Source organism: Haemorhous mexicanus, chromosome 1 (genome assembly GCF_027477595.1).
Source record: "Haemorhous mexicanus isolate bHaeMex1 chromosome 1, bHaeMex1.pri, whole genome shotgun sequence".
Lineage (NCBI taxonomy): Eukaryota > Metazoa > Chordata > Aves > Passeriformes > Fringillidae > Haemorhous > Haemorhous mexicanus.
Window position 1 is genome coordinate 60,384,445 of NC_082341.1, and position 19,845 is coordinate 60,404,289.

At 40.1% G+C, this 19,845-nt stretch overlaps 1 protein-coding gene across 1 annotated transcript in view; it reads right to left on the bottom strand.

Moving 5' to 3' along the window:
* The window catches only part of SLC9A3 (solute carrier family 9 member A3), a 49,612-nt gene extending 40,695 nt beyond the window's left edge, over positions 1-8,917 (bottom strand). The window contains exon 1 of the mRNA XM_059850762.1: positions 8,383-8,917. Within this exon, the coding sequence (XP_059706745.1) occupies positions 8,383-8,572 (190 nt within the window). The 5' untranslated portion in view covers positions 8,573-8,917. The remainder of the gene's footprint in view (positions 1-8,382) is intronic.
* Between the last annotated feature and the right edge of the window lie 10,928 nt (positions 8,918-19,845).

The following is a 19,845-nucleotide window of genomic DNA, read 5'->3' on the forward strand; positions in this document are numbered from 1 at the left end:
GCTGTAGGGGCTGGATGGGCCGCTGTGGGCTGGATTGAAAACTGGATGAATGGACGGACCTTGAGGGTGGTGATCAGAGGTGCTAAGTATAGTCGGAGGCTGGTAACTAGAACTGAGTGCAGTCCTGTTTAACATCTTCATTAATGGTCTGAATGATGGGGCAGTGAGTACCCTTAACCATTTGGCTGATGACACAAATTTGGGGTGGCTGCTATCCAGAGGGACCTTGACAGGCCGGAGAAATGAGCTGACAGGAACCTTGTATAAAGTTTGGCAAAGAGAAGTGCCGCTGCAACTGATGAGGAACACCCCCCCACACCAGTATATGTCGGGGCCACCCGGCTGCAGAGCAGCTTGGCAGAGGTGTGAGGGTGGCCAAACACTGGCACAGGCTGCCCTGAAGGGTTGTGGAGTCTCCATCCTTGAAAATAATCAAAAGTTGTCTGGACACGATGGTGGCAATGAGCTGTAGGTCACCCTGGGTGAGCTGGAGCATAGGACCAGATGTGGAACCTTCCAACCTCAACAAGCCTGTGACACTATTATTTTATGATTCTGTGAACTCTGTAGGAGACCCAGTATCAAACGGTTTTCCCCAGTTCACTACTGTCCCCAATTCATTCCCAGAACTAAATAGGATGGAATAGTTTAGAGCCGGAATTATTTCTACAGAAAATCTGGACATTTAATTCAAACCAGGTCTTAGAGCACTTCAAACTCTAGACTGTGCACAGACAGAAGAGGAAGCATTCAAAGACTGCTTCAGTCATTCTGGAATTAATATTTTAACCACTTAAACCACTAAGTAGCATTTATTAACTGAATTTTTTAAGCATATATCTAAGCTGCCAAAGTCTGAAAATTTACATCTAGATATTCACCAGTTTGGTATTTCACTGGAGTAGAATGGTAATTTCTCCTAACTATATCTATATTTAGTTTTATGTATGATCACATAACAACTTTACCTTCAGTACAACTGTTAATGTATCAATAACATAACATTAACATAAAGCTATCTTATCATAACTGGTATCACCTAGTCCCTGGAATATTATTATATCACCAAACGAATGATACCATATTAATTTTAATAAAGGAGCTAGCTAGGCTCTCTATCAGTTTACAATCTATTTGCACCTGGGAGATTTTCATTGTGAAATCTCACTGCCTCAAGACCTTTACTGGTTTCTTAATATTTAATATTTTTCTCAAAGCTTAACTGATGAAACTAGCTGAATCCATAAAGATACTAGTTCAAACTTTCCCACCCCCCCCATTTTTAAAAAATTATAATTGAAGCAAAAGTAGTCATAAGTACATGCTTTTGAAAATCAAGCTACAATCTATACTGAGATTTTCTTCCCTGGTGTGTGACTACTGCTATTTTACATTTGGCTTCGGCAAAAACCAAGGCTTTTTTTTTTTTTAATAGATAAAAGCAGAATTCTGTCCTAGACACATTTTAATGAATCCAGAATTACTGCTTCTATTTTCATTAATGGAAGGAGAAAACTCTCCAGATCCAAGTACTTAAAACATCTCTTTAGTGTGCAGGCCTTTCAGAACACCTTCCAGTTTTCTTCTTCCATGAATGAACATTAAATATTCGTGCCTTAATTAAAAGTGTTTCCACTTGATGTCTTGCATTCCGTCTTGGTCAGCTCTTCCTTGTCAGCCTGTAGTTTCAGTATTTATGACTTTACAGTGCTTTACATAGCAGCCAATTGGGTATCAAGTCTCTCCTTCCACAGGGGTAAATACGCTGCAAATTGCTTTACAAAAGGAAACAAAGTATTGCAACACAGCCAATCCACCATGCTCTGTGGTTTACCAAGACTGTTTTAATGGTCTCTAGTTTCAAATGATTGCCGCTTGTCAACAAACCAAATAACAAATAAAGACTCTAGTTCTTCAGGCCATTAGTCTAACTTCACTGCTGCTGAGAGAAGAGAAAAATCAGAGACATTTTCCTGAAAGGAAAAAGAATACTCAGATAAGAAATATTCTTCTATGACTTTGGACTCAATGTTTTATCTTGGAATAGAGCCTGCCATACAATACAGAACTAACTAGCCCGTTAATTCAGAGCAATTAAAACTCTGGTAAATAGGGGTGGGAACTCTTTTAGTTGGATTCCAAACATTTCTTAAAGCAAACTTGTGGTAAAACTACTGATCTTTGACAGGCTTCTGGTCGTACATGTCAAACGAAGTAATAACTCAGGATTTCCAGTACCAGCTTCCATATTAAGCATCTCTAACACACAAATGTCCACAAAAAACGAAGGGGGACCTCAGAGCCTTTCACTTGAAGACCAAGTGTACACCTCCTTCTGTACACCTAGAAGGATTTGCTGCTTGGTCTTATTCCTTGTGGGGCTGTGATCTGCTGCCACATAAGAGATTTACAGCCACTTCTGGGGTTCCTAGATGGCTTTTGGTAATAAGTGGCTTGAGCTCTGAAGACAGTAAATCAATGGTTTCAACAATCCTAAGACTACAGTATTAAAAGGATTCCATTGTTCTGCAGAGAACGCTGAGCACTTTGCACACAGGTGCCTGAAAGTAATTGATGGCAGAGATCCTTCCTTAGGTATGCATGCCTGAACTGTATTCAATTCAGGGCCATTCTCAAAATGCCATTGTTTTCTTATGTAATTCGCACAAGTTGCCATTGTACATTTGCTATTTGCCAGGGCATGTAATCTGAATCTTGTCAAATTATACTATCCCGATATCTTCTTCCCTGCTCTAAATAATTAAGACTTGAGACTTGCAAGACTTGGAGGGGGAGGGGGAAGAAGATAGATGTGTGTTACAGGGAGACAGGAAGTACAGGAAAATTACGAGTAAGGCACAAGAGTAATATGGAATTAAAATGTGGGAATAGTTAGTCACTTACAGATGATAGATTTAATAAAAATATGGCTCACACAGTTGTTCCTAGTATTGGAAATGCAATTATTCAATTTTGGAAATATTCTTTTCAGATGCCCAAAACTTATAAAATGTTAGATACAGAAGGTAATTCCTTAAAAGATAAGAGATTTTACAGTACTTAACATTCCTAGCTCACAGGTATTTTAAAGAGCACGCTGGAAAAGTAAATACAGCATCACACAAAAATGAAGACACTGCAGATATGTAAGTTGCCAGCACAATTTTATACTGTTTCTATGACTATCCAGGGAGAAAATGCATATGCCTCTGTTCTAAGTGTGCTAACCTGTTTCAGCTTCTACTAACTTCACAATAAAGGTAAAAGAAGCATCTTCCCCTTTTTATCTTTGTCAGGATATGGGAGAAGATAGCCAACTCCAGACTTCTTAAGTCACAATGTAAAGACTTTTTCCATATTATCACTTGCTAATGAAGGCAACTTTTAACAAGATCTACAATCATGAGGAGGTTTTAAACTTTGCAGGATCTGGTGATATCATCACCTTTGAATCTCTGACTCCATTTTCAGTTAAATACACGCAGTAAAGTTCTGCTAAGCACCCTTCAACATTTTTCTAACTATGTCATTTACTGAAGAATTGACAATAGAAGAGCTAGTCTCACATTTTTTGTTTTATTAAAACAATACCCTAAATCACTTTCTCTACATAACTGACACTTTTCAGTAGCTAGAGTGCCAGGAGGAGAAACTTTGGAGTCAAATGGGCTTTTGTTATGACAGTTTGCTTTGGAAGGAGGGTTATTGATTTCTTCAAAGAAAATATTGCCCCAGGAGTCTAAATTAGATGGGTGGTTAGACCTGCCTTTCACAGTTCCTTCCCTAGCCCATCCCTAACATGCTTAAAATTCTCCACAGCAATTGTTTGTGTTAACAAAATATTCTAAAGAGCTCCTTTCTCAGGGTAGTTTGAGACAATGTGAAGGAGCCCAGGCATGCAGAAACCAGACTGTTTGTGGGGACCCATATCTCTGAGCTCAGAGATGCATTGTGCTCTGAATCTCGTGTCCTCCCGGGGTCTCAAGAGCTGATGGACTCAACAACAAGTCCATCTGACACAGTACCTTCACCAGCCTTCTCCTGTGTGTTTGCTCACTGTTATTGAATCATTTCTTCCCCCTCCTCCAAAGCATTGTGGCATTCCTGAAGACAGATTTATCAGCTGCCCTGGATTCAAATTTCACTCCCACTTTTTAATTTCTTATATAAAAGCCTTTAGAATTTGTATGCAACTACACAGAAATTAAGGGAGGAAAAAAGCTTTTGTGACATTCTTAGACTCAGCATAACCTATACCAACAAAAACAGTTGGCAAGAGGTTTGACTCAGATAATGAAAAGGCTGTGTATCCTTCCTCATTCCTGTTCATAGTCACTTACTCTCCCACTATTTCTTCCAGTTGCTTATCTGAATACACTGAGCAAACCCAGGGGGCCAGACAGACAGAAAGGCTGCTTTGAATGGCTTTTTTTTTTTACTTTAGGACAATTACCTATTCTTCTGTAAAAATGTTGAAAAAATGTTATAAAAATATTAGAGCTCAGAAAGGGATTTAAACTGCAAGAAGAAATTTCACAATTTCCCCAGTATAACCTCCAATGAAGATATTAATACAATCTCTCTCTGTTTCCTAGATTCTGAACAAGTATGGAAACATGTACTAGATATCCCTCAAGCAGAAAGCATACTTGGTTTTTTTTTTGTTTTTCATTGACATGGCCTGAGAAATACTGTCGCAAAATTGTATATACTGTTCAGTATTAAAAAAATTCTTCTCTTAGCCATTTTTTAGCTTCTGAGCTCATTATTCTTTCCCTTCTTCTACTTGTTTCCAAAGTTTTCTGATCTTCCACCTGTTCCTACATCTTTCTGTAGAGACTTTCCTGCTGAAATATTGGTTGTGTCTTCTGTGCATCTATTTATTTAAAGTTTATTTCCAAGATGTTATGCGTGACAGGCATATCAAGAAGAAGAAGAGCACATGGCCAAGTGAGCTCAGAAAGAACGTGAGAGTCTGGTCAGCATACAAGTGTCTTTCATCTTAAACCAGAAATACATTGTGTAAGCGTGTTGTTTAAAAATGGTATATCCTCTACCTACAGCAGGAAATGTCTGTACTGTCTGTAGCTATAAATGCACACATGTGTGCATTTAGAGGTTATTCTTTTTCAGTGGTATTGCTTATTTCATCTGGAGCACTGAGATACCAGGACGTGGAACTCCTGAAGTCCACTAAGAGGGTCCTCAGCTGTACCTCATGTACCTTCTTCATGTAGATAAAATGATATTCTGGCTTAGATTTACAAATTTAAGTAGTTTATTGGCCCTATCCCACAAGGATATTCCTCTGTAGTGATAAGACAGCCTACCAAGAGGAAATAAAGATCATTAGCCAAAGCAGAACATTATGAACCTTAAGAATGTTTCATGTGAAGTGGAAGAATGATGAGTAGGAATATCTCAGATGAAGTGGGTCAAATCAAATAAATTAGAATATGTTAAACAGTAGACAAAGATGCATCAGAAGTTTCATGGAAGGCACAAATTTTTTATTTTCTATAATGCATGAAAGCCAATTGTATGAAGACTCTTTTTCCAGTTTCATTTGTAGCAATATTTAGAGTTGACCAGTAACTAGACCAAGCTAAAACTAAAAAAGCAGTTTCCTTCTCCAAAAGCCCAAAACACTAGGCACTTCCTCATGTATTTGGGATACTTATGAGATTTAACATGCAATAGTTTATGTTGCAGAATACCTTGTACACAACATGAACATCAAGCCCCAGAAAATCTGCAAAAATCTCCTAATAAAAAGTGCTTCTCTCAGTCATATAACATCATGAACTGAAACTTGTTTTTTACAAAACCCTGAAATTCCACACAAATGAAACAAAACCAATCTAAAAAAAAACTCTGAAAAAAACAAAAATTCAAATCAACACTAAACCACTAATGCTATTCCAATTCTCATATACCTTTATCCCCAGGTACCAACTGCAATTCCTAGAACACTTTCTGCTGACCCAGTTGTCTATCATCCATCAGTAAAATAACTCCCAATCCCTGTAGCCATGGAAAAGTGAGTTTGCATGTGTAAGAACAGCTCCTTCCCTGCTGAAAAACCCACGGCAAAACCAGCACTTTCACTCCACTACAACTGACCTGCTTCAGGTACTAAAGAAACCAAGGACAGATGTTCTATATTTTCTTTCTTGTCTGCTTTTTTGAATATGTAAACTTTCTTTGATGCAGCACAGGACTTTTGCAATTCAAAATCTTCTCGTAGATTTCTGACCTACTTTCCAGAACCCTTGACACACCAAGGCAGACAGAAGGCTGAAAAGCTATTTTTTTCAGTTCCTTTTCTCACAGACTTACATGAACACCTTCATGATTTCTTCATTAAGAATGTGTTGAACAGTGAGTGTACATTCTTGTTTTTCTGTGTGTTATTTGTGACTGGTCTCTGGGATGGGAATGTCTCTGGGAAAGCAGAGACATTCATAGGCTCTCAGGGGCATACAGCAGTTATCCATTGCTTCTTCAAAAACTATGTCCAGAGAAGTATAGGATGAAAAATACAAATGTGAAGAGAGAAACATACAAAGCTTGAGAGGTTTGGAGAAGAAAAGTGATGGAGCTGATGGTAGGTATGATCTACTAATAAGTGACATGCTCTGTGTAGCTGTGAAAGAAGTACAAAGAATTTAAAAACAGAATCAGCACCACTCGGCTCTTGACAGTAAGTGCTTTATCAAGAGTTTATATCAAGGACTTCATGGTAAAATGGCTCATATTAATCTCAACTAATCTCAATCCAGGCCTTTGCAATTTAAGTATAGCACAATCTAACTGTCCTGTGTTTGGGTTCAGTGGCTTTAGACACAAACTGGTATGGTTGTGCACCGCTAATATTACACTGTACAACTGGGCCACATGTACAGAACAGCAAAGCCCAAACAGCACAAGGCCTTAATAAGTATACTCACTTAGAAGACTATCTCAAAAAGAAGGTTCAAACAAGCAGCCTGTTTATTACTTTGTTCAGCACAATTTTATAGGTACTCAGTGTTGTCCGTTGTTTCCTATATATGGTTTCCCCAGCTTTCTAATTGCTATAACTCATCAATAAAAGTCAATTAAAACATAATTGTCTGTTATGTAATCTTGGTGATGCAGCAATTGTCTGAAGACAAGCTATTTGCATAATGTAGTCAAACAGGTTCAGATAAAGGTATTTAGTTATATATCTATGGTTAACCAAGTAAAAACCAAGATGCAAATACTGCTGGAAAATTATGTACACCCCAACTTGTAACTTACTACTCCTTTTTAAAATACTTTTCTGGGGTTTGGAGACAGCATTTTCCATCCAGGTCTCACTATGCTTTTCTTATGTGCTAGACAGAATATACCTAAGTATACCTTTTTACATCTTTCTCTGTGGCATGAAAAATCTATGGAATGTGATTCTGGTATACCAAATTAGTATTAACAGTACAAGTTCAGAAAAGTCTTCAGTAGGATTTTCAGCTGACCTTCTGAGATGAGACTGATTATATTAAATGAAAATGGCATTTACAGTGTTAGCCAAACTGGAGGTGTGTTTTTAGATCCAAAGACAAAAGGTCTGAAAGTAATAGCATCAATCAAGTAAAATACATTCTAATTAAACAGTGACTTTTCTCGTTCAGCAAACTGCATTATTGATACAAGATCGCTTTAGGAAAAAGTCAATAAGTTCAGAACACAAGAGTTGGAGCATTCATATAGATTCATTTAAACTACACCGAAGTTAGGCTAAGTCCTGACTTTTCACTTGTTCCAATTTCTTGAAGAAAATTCTGGGTGCTCTAAAGCTCGTCTTTTTTTCAGCTACATCAGATGGTCTGATAATATGTGTCACCTTTCTCTATAAACGATGCTCTTTCACTGATCTAGCAATGCACTTCAAAGCTGAGAACGCTAAATTCATATGTGCTGTTTGCAGCGGGTTTTTTTTAATATATTATCAGCTGATATAGCTAACAACCATCGGCAGGAGAAAAGCATATCATGGAGTGCAATAGATATTGTGTAAGCAGTAAGGCCCGATTTCTGTTTCACTTTTGCAAAAAAGTTTTTCCTGGGAGCAAGAGGAATGCAAGGTCTCAAGGAATGAAAGGGTTCACAAGGAGTCAGATGCAGAAGCCATTGTCGTGGGCGGTGAAAACGAACCAGGTAACCCCTCGAGGCTGGTGAAAATCACACTGCTAAGCACCGTGTAGGGCAGTATTATGAAATCAGGACAGAGTACAGTAAACCCCCTGAAAACGGGTCAGCGGACCTATGATAAGCTTTCTTCATTTACGTTGGGTGGGAGAAGGGCAAGGGGGGAGGGAAAGGGAGAGGACATGTATTAATATGTAACTCCAGACTCACCGATTTTGGCCAAGCTGGCCACAAGTATCCAGAGTACAATGACATACGGCTCCTTGACGTGATCCCATTTGAAAGAGACGATGGCAAAGCTTTCGTTGCTATTTTTAGGGCTTTCCGAGCTTCTCTGTCCCAGCGCCGCTGGGAGAGCCATCAGCCCCAGGAGGAGCGCCACTCCAGATATCTGCCTCATCTTCAATCCACACAACAAAATCCTGCTTCCCCTTCCCGGAGAGATCCCGCCTCTTCGGAGGTCCTTGGGGGCGAGGTCCTTGTCCCTTCGCAGAGACGCGCCCGACGGCTCAGGAACGGCGGGACAGCGGCGCGCGCGGCCGGCGGCGGCAGGGTCCCCTCCTGTCCCGTCCTGTCCCGTCCGCACCGGCTGCTCCGGGCGTCGCCTGGCGCGGGGTGGCAAAGGACGGGTCAGGGGCTCCGCGCTCAAGCAGATGCTTCGAGCTGGGGTCCCGCTGCTCGCCCGCACCTGCCTTTATCAGGCTGTTCCCGATCGGGCGGAGGCGGAGCCTCCCGCCGCTCCCGCAGAGGCTGCCGTGCGGGGACGGCGATGCCCTGACTGACAGAGCGCCCGGGGGTCGGCGGGGCCGGCCGCAGGCTCTGGGCTGTGTCCGTGCGGCCCTGGGCAGCTGGGCGGCGAACAGCAGCGGCCCGGAGCTGCTGGCGCTCGGAGCCGGGGCTGGGACGCTCCCGCGGGCATGTCCTAGGGGAGCCCGGGGTCCGCGCCCGCACCCGAGCCGGGTGCGCGGGACATCCACAGGTCTCCGTTCGGGCGCTTTGGATGCTTTTGTATCAGCCTCCCTCCCTCAGCCTCACTGTCCCGGCAGGTTGTCACAGAGGAAACGCACGCTTTTCCGCTTCTCAGCCTCGAGTCCCCTTCTGAGCTCGACCTAGCTCACCGAGGGCGCAGCAGCGCGCTCCTCAGACCAGCTTTTCCTTCTGTCCACCAGAGAGCACCTCTTCCCACGGTGCTCGGGGAAAGGACAGCAGCGTGCAACATTCGACTTTCCGCTTAGGTCTGCTTCCAGCTGCTTGTTAAGATGCGCTGTATTAAAAACTACTAAAACGCTGTCTGGTTTGGGGTTTTTTGTGTGGGTTTTTTTTTTTTTTTTTTTATGCTTACACCGTGAGACCTTTCAGGAGGTTCTACTCGACCCCTAAAGCCCGTTTTCTTGCTGATAACATTTGCCTGCTATCCTGCGTGGTCCATGATATCACGGGACCATGGTGCTGCAGGCAGACGGACCCGTGATAGTCATCACCTTGCAGTAAAAGGACAGCAAAGCATCCTGTTCCCGACGGGCAGAGCTGAGGGCGCCCTTCCACACACCTCAGCAACAGCAGCAGCAGCTCCTCTCCGCTCTTGTGTGCTCCAAAACTATCTGTGTGCAGTCTGCTCCTTCTGTGACTTTCTGTGGAAAAACACTACCTTTTTGCTTCCCTAACAAAACAGCTGGTTTTATCAGAGGTAAAAAATGAACAGGACTCCTTTAACTTCTTTAAAATTACTGGAAGACAGGGAAATTATTTTTATTATTTCAATCACTAAGGAGAAAACCTACACACTTTTTCATGGTCATCTGTCCTGCAGAGACACTCCATAAATAAATTAGCTAGTTAATAAAATCTATAAATTTCCATGGGAAGTTATTGTCATTATTACCTCAAAGCAAGTGCAGGCCCCAGACTGGACCAACTGACTTCAAACAATGAAACATCTTGAGACTTTCCTTCCTTCTTCATTATTTAAGTGAAAGGAAATTATGTGGGAAGTTAAGAGGGAGCAAATCTGAAGACAGAATTGGCTACTCTTTTTAGGAAGCATGACAGACAGCAAAATATCTCCTTCACATTCAGCAAATGTTGTAGACAAAGACCTGAAGAATTCTTCAGTGTCTAACAACAAATTCTTTCTACATTTTTTTATCTTTTTTAGAGCATGACTTAGGCACCCAAATGTTGTTCTGTGACTGTTCTACAGGTGGCTGTAGCCAATGCCTAAGTAACATTTTTGTGGATTGCCACTCGAGAGAGAAAACTGTAGCAGGAAGTAGGTAGCTGCTGATCATCTGTGTAACCCGTTGCTGAGCCCCGTGGAGAGTGTTAGTTCCTAGCCATGAACATGAATCCTGTTTGCTGCTATTAGGAGAACGACAAACTTCAGCAGAGACAAAGTGTCAGCAGTGTTTTTACTGTCACAACTTATTCCAAGTATGCTCATACCATGTTGAGTAAAAAAAGAGTTACCCGTTTTTTTAAGAGAAGGAGCTGCAGAGTTTAAAGTTAAGCTGGGAACTGATCGCTGGCCAAGAGTTCTTTTGTTAGTTAAATGTTGTAATCACCTGTTGAGTATCGTTGAGTATCGACGTTTAACCCTCTGTTGTGGAGAATTCTTTTTTTCAGTACCACCCTTGCCTGCTGCCAAGAAGATGATAAGGACCCCCGGACGGTGGGGAGGGAGGGAGAATTTGCATCTCAGGAGACATGCAAATTTAACTCAAAACCCAGACTGCGCTGGGACAAGAACCACACCAAATCCTGGAAAATACCCCAAAAGAGACGAGCCAAAGCAGAATTGAGAGGTCAGGGTGGTGTCTGGACAGCAGGGCCAAGGTCCGAAGCCGGCAGAGACGCTGAGAACCTCGATCACTCCTCGCCCTGACTACTAACGAAGTCAGTCGGACCCAGGACCCCCTGGTCCTACAGGTTGAGCGGAGAATCCTCGGCATACCTCCACTGCCCTTGTGAGGATCGGACTACTGGCTTTGCCCCTAGGTGGTGGCGTTGCATGTTCCTCGTCTTCGGTGTCACTGTTGGGAGTGGTGGCCGGAACCCGCGGAACGGCCAAACCCCCCATTCTGAGCTGATCAGTTGTAATAAAGGCATTAAAAAGGAGAAAGATCTCGTGCCCTGGTTATTTCATACCACAATAAAGCATTTCAGCTGCAGTTAATGAAAGGGCACCAGTGCTGCCAGTATTCCATCTTATATTCATGATTCTTCCCAAATCTAGGTCCAAAAAATGCTGACTGATTAGAAAAAAAATATCTCTATTGATAGTACTGAAGCTAGCCATGTTGTCCAGACGGTTATTATTAAATGTGTCATGGATCAAGAATACCTGCAGCAGAGCTAGAAAAATGGGAAAGCCTTCTCCAGCAGATCTTTTCTAGAGATAAGCAAAGGCTTGGAGGAGCAGCAGTTGAGATCACGCCTCTGATTGCCTGTAGGCAATGTTCTGCCCATGACAACAGGAACCAAAGTTACATGCCAATTCTGAGTTTGCTGGTGGAGGAAACCAGTTTTAGGGAAAAAAAGTTGTCAGTACCATCTTCTAAAAACAAGGTTTAAAACACTGTTTAAAGGCCAACACTGTATTTCTTTTAACAACAAGAAGTTAACAGTTCAAAGTGTACTTGTGACTGCTTATGGAATTTTTTAATGTTGGCAGGGTATCAAATGACTGTAGATATCAGGGAATTGTTTCGTGATTCATTAATATTTCAGCAGGACATAGAGAGGACAGAGGAGGGGACTGTCTATCATGAATTTCCTATAGGTACACCAATACATGTACAATAAACCAAGAATCCACTGAGTATACATGAGCTCATGTACAAAATATGTACCTGTACAAGAATACATTTGCATATATGTATTTATTATCAGAGTCCATCTTCTTGTGTGCTCTTTATGGAAAACCTTACACAGTTTCCAGTAACCTGGGTCTGTATCAGTAACAAAAAGCATTGGTTGAGTATTATGCTTACAATAAAGATATCGTATCACACAACAGCTGATACTTTCCGACTTCCAGAAAGATTGCACAAGGAAAATTTCTACTTACTGAAAAAATAATGGTGTTGTGTCCTGAGCCTTCTTTTTTTTTTTTTTTTTTTTTTTTTTTTTTGGCAATTGACTGAACTCCAGCATTGTAATTTCTGGAAATATTGTGTACATAATGGCTTAAAGAAAAGAATTATGAGTATCTCAGTATAATTGTTATACAAGTATCTTATATACCCTTCACACGACCTGTGTCCTGTAAAGATTACTTCTTGGCAATTTTTTCAAAGCTGAGGTAAAAGACAATTTCAGTTTAAAAAATCCCTAAAATTGTATCAGTTTTCTCCAGAAAGCACACACACTTTTTCAGTTATGCTAATTTAGATGTAGAAGCTACAACTAACTTTTAATATTAGCATTTGCCAAAAATCTATTTAAGGTGATATGAAATTAAGAAACACATCCCTGTCAAACTGAAAAATCTCATTAAAGGAAAAATAAATTAATAAATAGCAAATATTTGGCAAGTGAAGTGTGAAAAATCTCCTGATGCGACATAAACTATCATAAATCACTTATTATCACTCCTGTCTTTCCTCAAGAAAATGCACTTTTTTAATATGAATGTCTATTAAATGCGTAAGCAGGTTAAGATTTTAATGGAATTTGAGTTCCAGTATATAATTCCATATGGATTTGAGTTCCAGTATATAATTTTATTCCATAATGCCAACTGTATATAAAGTTAAATAGAACAGTCATAATTGTGAATGGCATTGTATCAATAAAACTGCACAATTTGGTGAAAATTAATGCAGATGAATGTAGAACGACACAAATTTATAGTGAATTTCCTTGATTCAACAGCTGACATTTTGCCAACCACTCTCCAAGTGAAATGAGTGCTGCTGTGCAAGTTTATGCTGCAAGGAGTTGGACAAATACTGCTGGACTAAGTGATGTTGCAGAGCACTGTGTTACAACATTGTAAACATGAACCTCTGTAATTACATTAGAAAATATATTAATTCAGCCCACACACATTACTACCAGTTAAGGTGAATAAGATGAAGACTGGGGTGAGAATGAATTAATCAGACAGGTAGTTGGAAATAGATTTGGCTGGGAAGTAGGGTGGAAGAGGAAATTAGCTGAATTCTTCACAACTCATTTCAAGACAAGACTCACTTTAAGGATAGCAAGTGAAGGGGATTCTTACCAGAACCTTCATTTTTAGCCTCAAATATTTTTGAAATTGGAAGATATTTTAGGCAGATTGTGAGATTTTTTGGCGTGCTGTTCTTGCTATTACTGTTTTTAATGAACACCCACATTTATATTAGATTAGAAGCTAATCTAGTAGGAGTAGGAGAGTACAAATGACAAACTGACACAGCCTAGGACCTTCACTAAGGAGAGTCCCCCCATAAGGGATTATATCTGTGTGAGCTCTCAGTGCCATGCACAGTGAAAAGGGAATGGGACAGAAAAAGGAGTTCTTACATATCACCAGACACCTGATACTATTTATCCTCTGCGTTCTGGAAAAAACTCCACATATTTTTATAAAATGCCATGTGCATTAAAGGTACTCTTTATTTCAGTTCCAATTTCAAGGAAAATTCTTCTATTGTTTATTGGGACTCTTCTAGGCTTGCTATTAGTCAAAGATGGCCACAGAGATTTCCACTTGTCACAGTCTGCATCTTCCACACTTTCTGTCTTGTACTCGCCTCATTCCCATGTTATTGGCATGCTGCTCGTATTTCTCTGTTCTTTGTTCTCCTTGTTTCTGCTGTCTTTCCTTTTCATGCACACCTTCTGTCAATACTCACCAAGAATCCCTGCTAGTGAGACCTAAGGAACACTCAGAATGCAATTTGTGTACGATGTTTCAGCCCAATACTTAAGATATGATTCTCTCTCTATTCCTTCCAATTCAGCTTTGTCATTTTTCACCACATATACCCCTTCTGGGTACTCACGTCAGCCTGACCAGTAAAAATGTTTACACTAGACACAAGACACAAGTGATTTCTCTAGCCATAATCAGATTGTATTTGCTGATCTTTAAAAATCATCATTTTGTTTTATGCTAAAAAAGCTGGGGGAAGACTGGGACAGAAATGATAACCACAGATTTCAGAGATCCAGTGGGGGGAAAAGGAAAGTAAAGGTGCACCTTGGCATTGTTTCTGTGTACAGGTATTCAACTTCCTGTCGCTTAACTTGAGAGGAAAAGCAAAACAGATTAATTTCTTAGGAAAACTAGGAAGACTCTTAAATAACAAAGGCAGCTAAGTAGATAATTTCAATTGCTAGCATGATAATTTTACACTTGTTTCTTATGTTTATAAGTAGGCTCTGATGTTTCTTGGTCTAAATTTTTGGCTGATCTACAGAGAGGGAATCTTTCCTTTTTTTGATTCTCCATATACAATGTTTTTGTGAAATCCATCATTCGTGCCTCCCCTGCCTAGCTAAATGTGTGCATGTTGACATGAAACAGTTCAGCTGATTTCACCTAAAGCTGCTCCAGATTTACTACACCATCCCCAGGGCTCCTGTTTCGGCAGGCACATAGATGGATTGTTCAAATCACCTGTGACACCTGCCAGCCTCGCCAAAGTGCGTCCTGCTGTCCCTGCCCTCCATGAATTACGGGCTGAGGTTTGCTCATCTGGCAGCAGCCACTGCCCTGCAGTGATTCATGCTTGTTTCAGCTGCTAGGCCATGGGGGGGAACGTGGGCAGTTTAACCAGTGTGTGGAAAACCAGCCACACGAATAAACTTTCCTCCTTGCAATCCAAAGCTAATTCCAGCAGAAGGTGGTCTACCTGGGCTTGAGGGCACTCAGTAACCTGTGAGGACAGGACTTCCTTAAGCATCTTGGATCTGCCGATAGTTTAAAGATATTCTGACCTTTTGGATGCTTCCCAATGCCAAAATACCCAACCTAAGCCTCCCCTCTTTCATTGCACATAAAGGAATTTTCCTCTAAAATATTTCTAAATCTCAAGGCAGTTGAGATTTTGTGAGTGCAACATTTCATATGTGTTTTCTTTATCTAAATTGTGATAAAGGGAAAAGTGAACCTTGGCTGAGGAGCAGCAATAATCTTGTAATAATTAGCAATTCCTTTGAACTTAAATGACATAAATCAAAGAGTCAAATAACTAAATTAATTACAATGCAAAAAAAAAAAACCTGCCAACACAATTTATGGCTTAAGGTATTGATTATGGCAATTTTATCAGTACAAAAAGACATCAATGCCAGGCAATACTATTTGTTGTTGACTTGTTCTTTAAAACCTGTTGCTATTTTAGAATGATGCATTAGATGTATCGTTGTGGGGATTTTTGTTAGTTGATTCCAGTTTACTAAAATCCAAACATTTAAGTAGAACATATATATTTTTATGAATCTTTCCTTTGGAAGTCTTCACATGTTCAGAATGGTATTCCAGGCTAAAGTCACAGAGGAAGGAGTAACTTCAGAATGGACAACACCAAGAATCTGCCTAGTTTAGTGCAAAGACATAAGCTTGAATTTCATGTATTTCAGGTGAATGCCCTGATCATGACTCAGAAGATTTTAACATGGCTCTGATTTTATTTTATTCTGCACCAAAGCAAAAGCAATAGCTAAAATTTCAATTTTTGAGGGAAAAATAAAAGAGAACTAATTTTCTGTAAAATAAAATGAAGCCATGGGGGCTAGCTTCTTAGCCACATAGCTGATCCCTCGTAGGGTAAGTGCCCCAGGCAAGCAGTCTCAAGGCCGGATACCTCAGCCCGCTGGAGGCTGGGGTGCCCTAGGCCAAACTGCAGCTCAGCCGTGGCCCCTAGCAAGCTTAGTGATTGTCAGCTCTTAGTGAAAATCAGCTCTTTTATGATTTCAGCTCTTAGCTTGCTCGCTCTTAGTGAAAATCAGCTCTTTTATGATTTCAGCTCTTAGCTTGCTCGTAGGGGCTGTGGCTGGCTGTGGCTTCCGGGAGGCAGACGAAAAGAGAGAGGAGAAGGCGGCCAAGGGTTCCACGATGGTTTATTCTGAGGGTCTCACGAAGGGTCTTGAAGCTGCTCTTCCATAGAAATGAGCCAAGACAGCCTCTTTTATAGGGTTAGGGAGGATTGAAAACTGACCAATTGTAAGGGTTAGGGAAAGTAGCCTATGGGGTCACAGAGAGATAAGCAGGAGGACCAGAGTGAGGACTCCTGGTTCAATTCCTATGACTCAGCAAATACCTATCTCTAGACATCCCTCCACGGAGCCGTAGCCGGCCCTGTGTCTGCTACAATTTTCCTCCAGTTTGGGTTATTAAAAACAGTAAATATATTATTACACAAATCTTCACTAAAAGTTACAATCAATTTGGAGATGTTTGCAGGTGTTATTTCAAATATCAATTTAGAAGGAATGCTGTACTTGTTTTGCAGTCCACTGGGCAGTAGTGGAACAGAATGAGAAGAGACAGTCAGTTTGTCACTACTGGTGTAAAAAGTGACAGAGATTCTTTGTAGTCGAAGGGCACTCCACTCTGAATTAAGGGAATCTGAACTGGATTGCTGCTTATCTCACTGAAGTTCCAAAGGCCAGAAAGTGCAGAGTATACATAGCACGCACTTCCACATTACCAAAATAGCAGCCATAAACTAACCGACTGTGGTCAGTAAATGAGTGAGTAAACAAACAGAAAGAGGGATGTTATCCAAATATGCAAAATAATTTGACACTGCTATATTTTATAACTAACTACATCACTCTGCTATGACAAATTTTTTGGCCTCTGGAAGCCTTGATTAGAAATATTATTAGTGAATTTTCAAGGATACTATTAAGAATCAAAACATGATAACTTTAAAGTGAAAACAATAAAGGAAATTATGAGAATGTTACTCTCATGAAGCTGCACAAAAAAATTAGGCAGTGGATCCAGGCTTTGTCAGACTAATGTACTTTAAACTGCTGTTTCCTACAAAGCCTCACTATTGGAAATACAGAAAAAAAAAAAAAAAAAGCTGAACAGTTGCAGAGAAGAAGTATTAGTTTCATTTTCTACATGAAAATGAGAATCCACATAGTAAAAACACACTTTGGGAAACCTTTCTAAATTTTAACTGTTGTACCACCTTGTTGACTCCGTTTGATATGATGACACAGGCATGCATCCGCTTTTGGGAGCTGCTGGAAACTTTGTTCCTGGGACTAAGAATTCAATCCTATCACTTGGCCCCTGGGTGCACAGTTACAGTTTTCCTTGAATTTCCTTTTTGGACCTTTTGATAAGCCATTTCTCGCTGCAGTGCTGAAGTGAGGTGATGCTAAAATCAGAGGTAATTGTTCTGAAAGACTCTCACTAGTTTAATCTTGGTTCAGGACATCATCAAGTTTTAGGGACTGTACTCTGATCTTATAATGTGAAAAGAAACCCCATAGAAATGCAGGCAATACTGAAGAGAGATACATGATGGTGCTATGAAGAGAGATACAAGATGAGACTGTGAGGACTGCCCTGGTCACTAAACCCAATCTCCTGGGACTTCAGGCACCCCATTGCATATTTCCTGCATACATTTGCCACACATTGTCTTGAAAACCTTATCTCAAATAATTTCTGCTGGTTAAGCATATTCCTATAATTTCTGTATAAACTTAATCAGAAAGTTCATAACATATTTATTCTTGTGTTTTGTCCTTTTACTCGGTTTCTTCTTCTGTTGTTTTTTACCCTTTAAAAGGGTAAAAATACACTCGAAAAGAAGGATTAATTAATCCTTCTTGAACAGAGCCAACCAAGACACACACAAATGAAGTTTTGCTGAGCTTTCTAGGCTGGCAGCAAGACTTCCTCAGCACAAAAATACGGCCTGAAGCACAAGTGAATGGTATTTGTTTTCAATGGCTACATCCCAGGACGTATCACAATGCTCACCCTGAAATCCAATAACATAGGCAAGTCCTACTCTTTTCGATGGATTCCAAGGAATGAACCTATAGCTAGCTGATTATTGTATTGCTATTGTATATCTTCCTTTTCATTATATTAAAATTACCTGAGTCCTCAGTATCACCATGTCCTTTCAATACAGTCTTCCTCTATATGGATGGCGACTCCAAACTTGGCATTATCAGCAATCAGTTGTGGATGCCAAAAGCATTAATGAAAACATGAAACAAGATGGGCTGCAAATCGTAGTGTTGAGGTATTCCTCTTTGGGCCTTCTTCCAGCCTGATTCTCCTCCTGCTTTTTCAATAGTTGTTGCTCCCACAGATCCTTGCAGTTTACAAAAAACAGCTTAGCACCTTGACAAGATGAACACTGAGAATGTGGTGTAGCTCCAAGCTGAGGTAAATATGGATATGTCCTAAGCATATTCTCTGCATGAGTGGGAAACCAGGATCACACTTGGGCATCAACAAAATTCTACTTTTCCCTGTGCCTCTTGTCTCATAAATGTCTCTTAATTTTTCCTTCTCTGAATCCTAGAGCTTCTAAGTGTCTATCAAAGCAAGCATCAAACATTATTTCAGAGATCCAGATAAATTTATAGACTTACTGTTCTTGATATTAATATGAATATTGAGATAGAGTAGGAAACAGTGCATAATTAAACTTTTCATTTTTGCTTCTGCTTATTTATGTTTCACTTTTAACTTTTACTGTGAAAAGAGGAATCACTGAGAAGTACAGCCAATGTCCCTTATTGAGATTCAGTAAAATAATTTTAAAACATTTTAGCTATGATATTCTATGTTCTTGACTTATTTCTCCTCTTGAACAAATTTAAAATTTCCTTAATCTATTTCTTCTATTTTCTATGTCCAGTTTTACCTTCTTTTTTTAACTACTTGTTTGAGAGAGGCAAAGAAAGAGAGGCTACTTCATCAGTGCAGCATTCTGTATCTGAGGAAACCACATGAGCTAGAAGTTTTTACTTCCCTATTGCCTTGTACAACAACTATGACAGTCCATCTATTAGGTCAGGCAATAAATCTGGGTTTGTTCTGAATCAGTTTGCATCACCTTGCATCATCATATTCTGTCCCACTAACCCTGCAACAGCAATCCTTATCCTACTCCTCCATGTCAAAGCAGGGGTGAAAATAACCATGGCCATGTTAAGGCAACAAGTACCTTCTAAAGCAATCAAGTAAGCAAGCTCAGGATCTGTAATGCACTATAAACTGTTGTCCCATATAGATGCAAATACCAGTTGCATATTAAAGTTCTCACTCTTCAGCTAAATCTCTTTGAAACCTCAAGGATGACACATTTGTTAATCAAAGGACACTATTTGATTTTCTGGCCCTACAGGCACAGACATCTCAAATTGCTAAGAGAAATGATGATGTCCCAATGTGCATGTTGTGTTCCTTTGGGAGAGTCCTTATATACAACCTTAGTGGCATTAAAAAGCAGATATCAATATGCAAGTAGTGTAAGATAAAAACGTATCTCTCTTCTACATCAAAGCCTATGTGTTAATTAATTTGGACTAATTACTAGTTACAAAACACGGTGCATAAGGGCACTATGCACCCTTGACTACTATAGGCTGATCACCAAATTTAAGGATGAATGAAACTGCTTGTCATATCATCTCTTTATTTATTCTGGTATATACAATCTTTAGATAAGATTGAATACTTTGGATTATCAATGG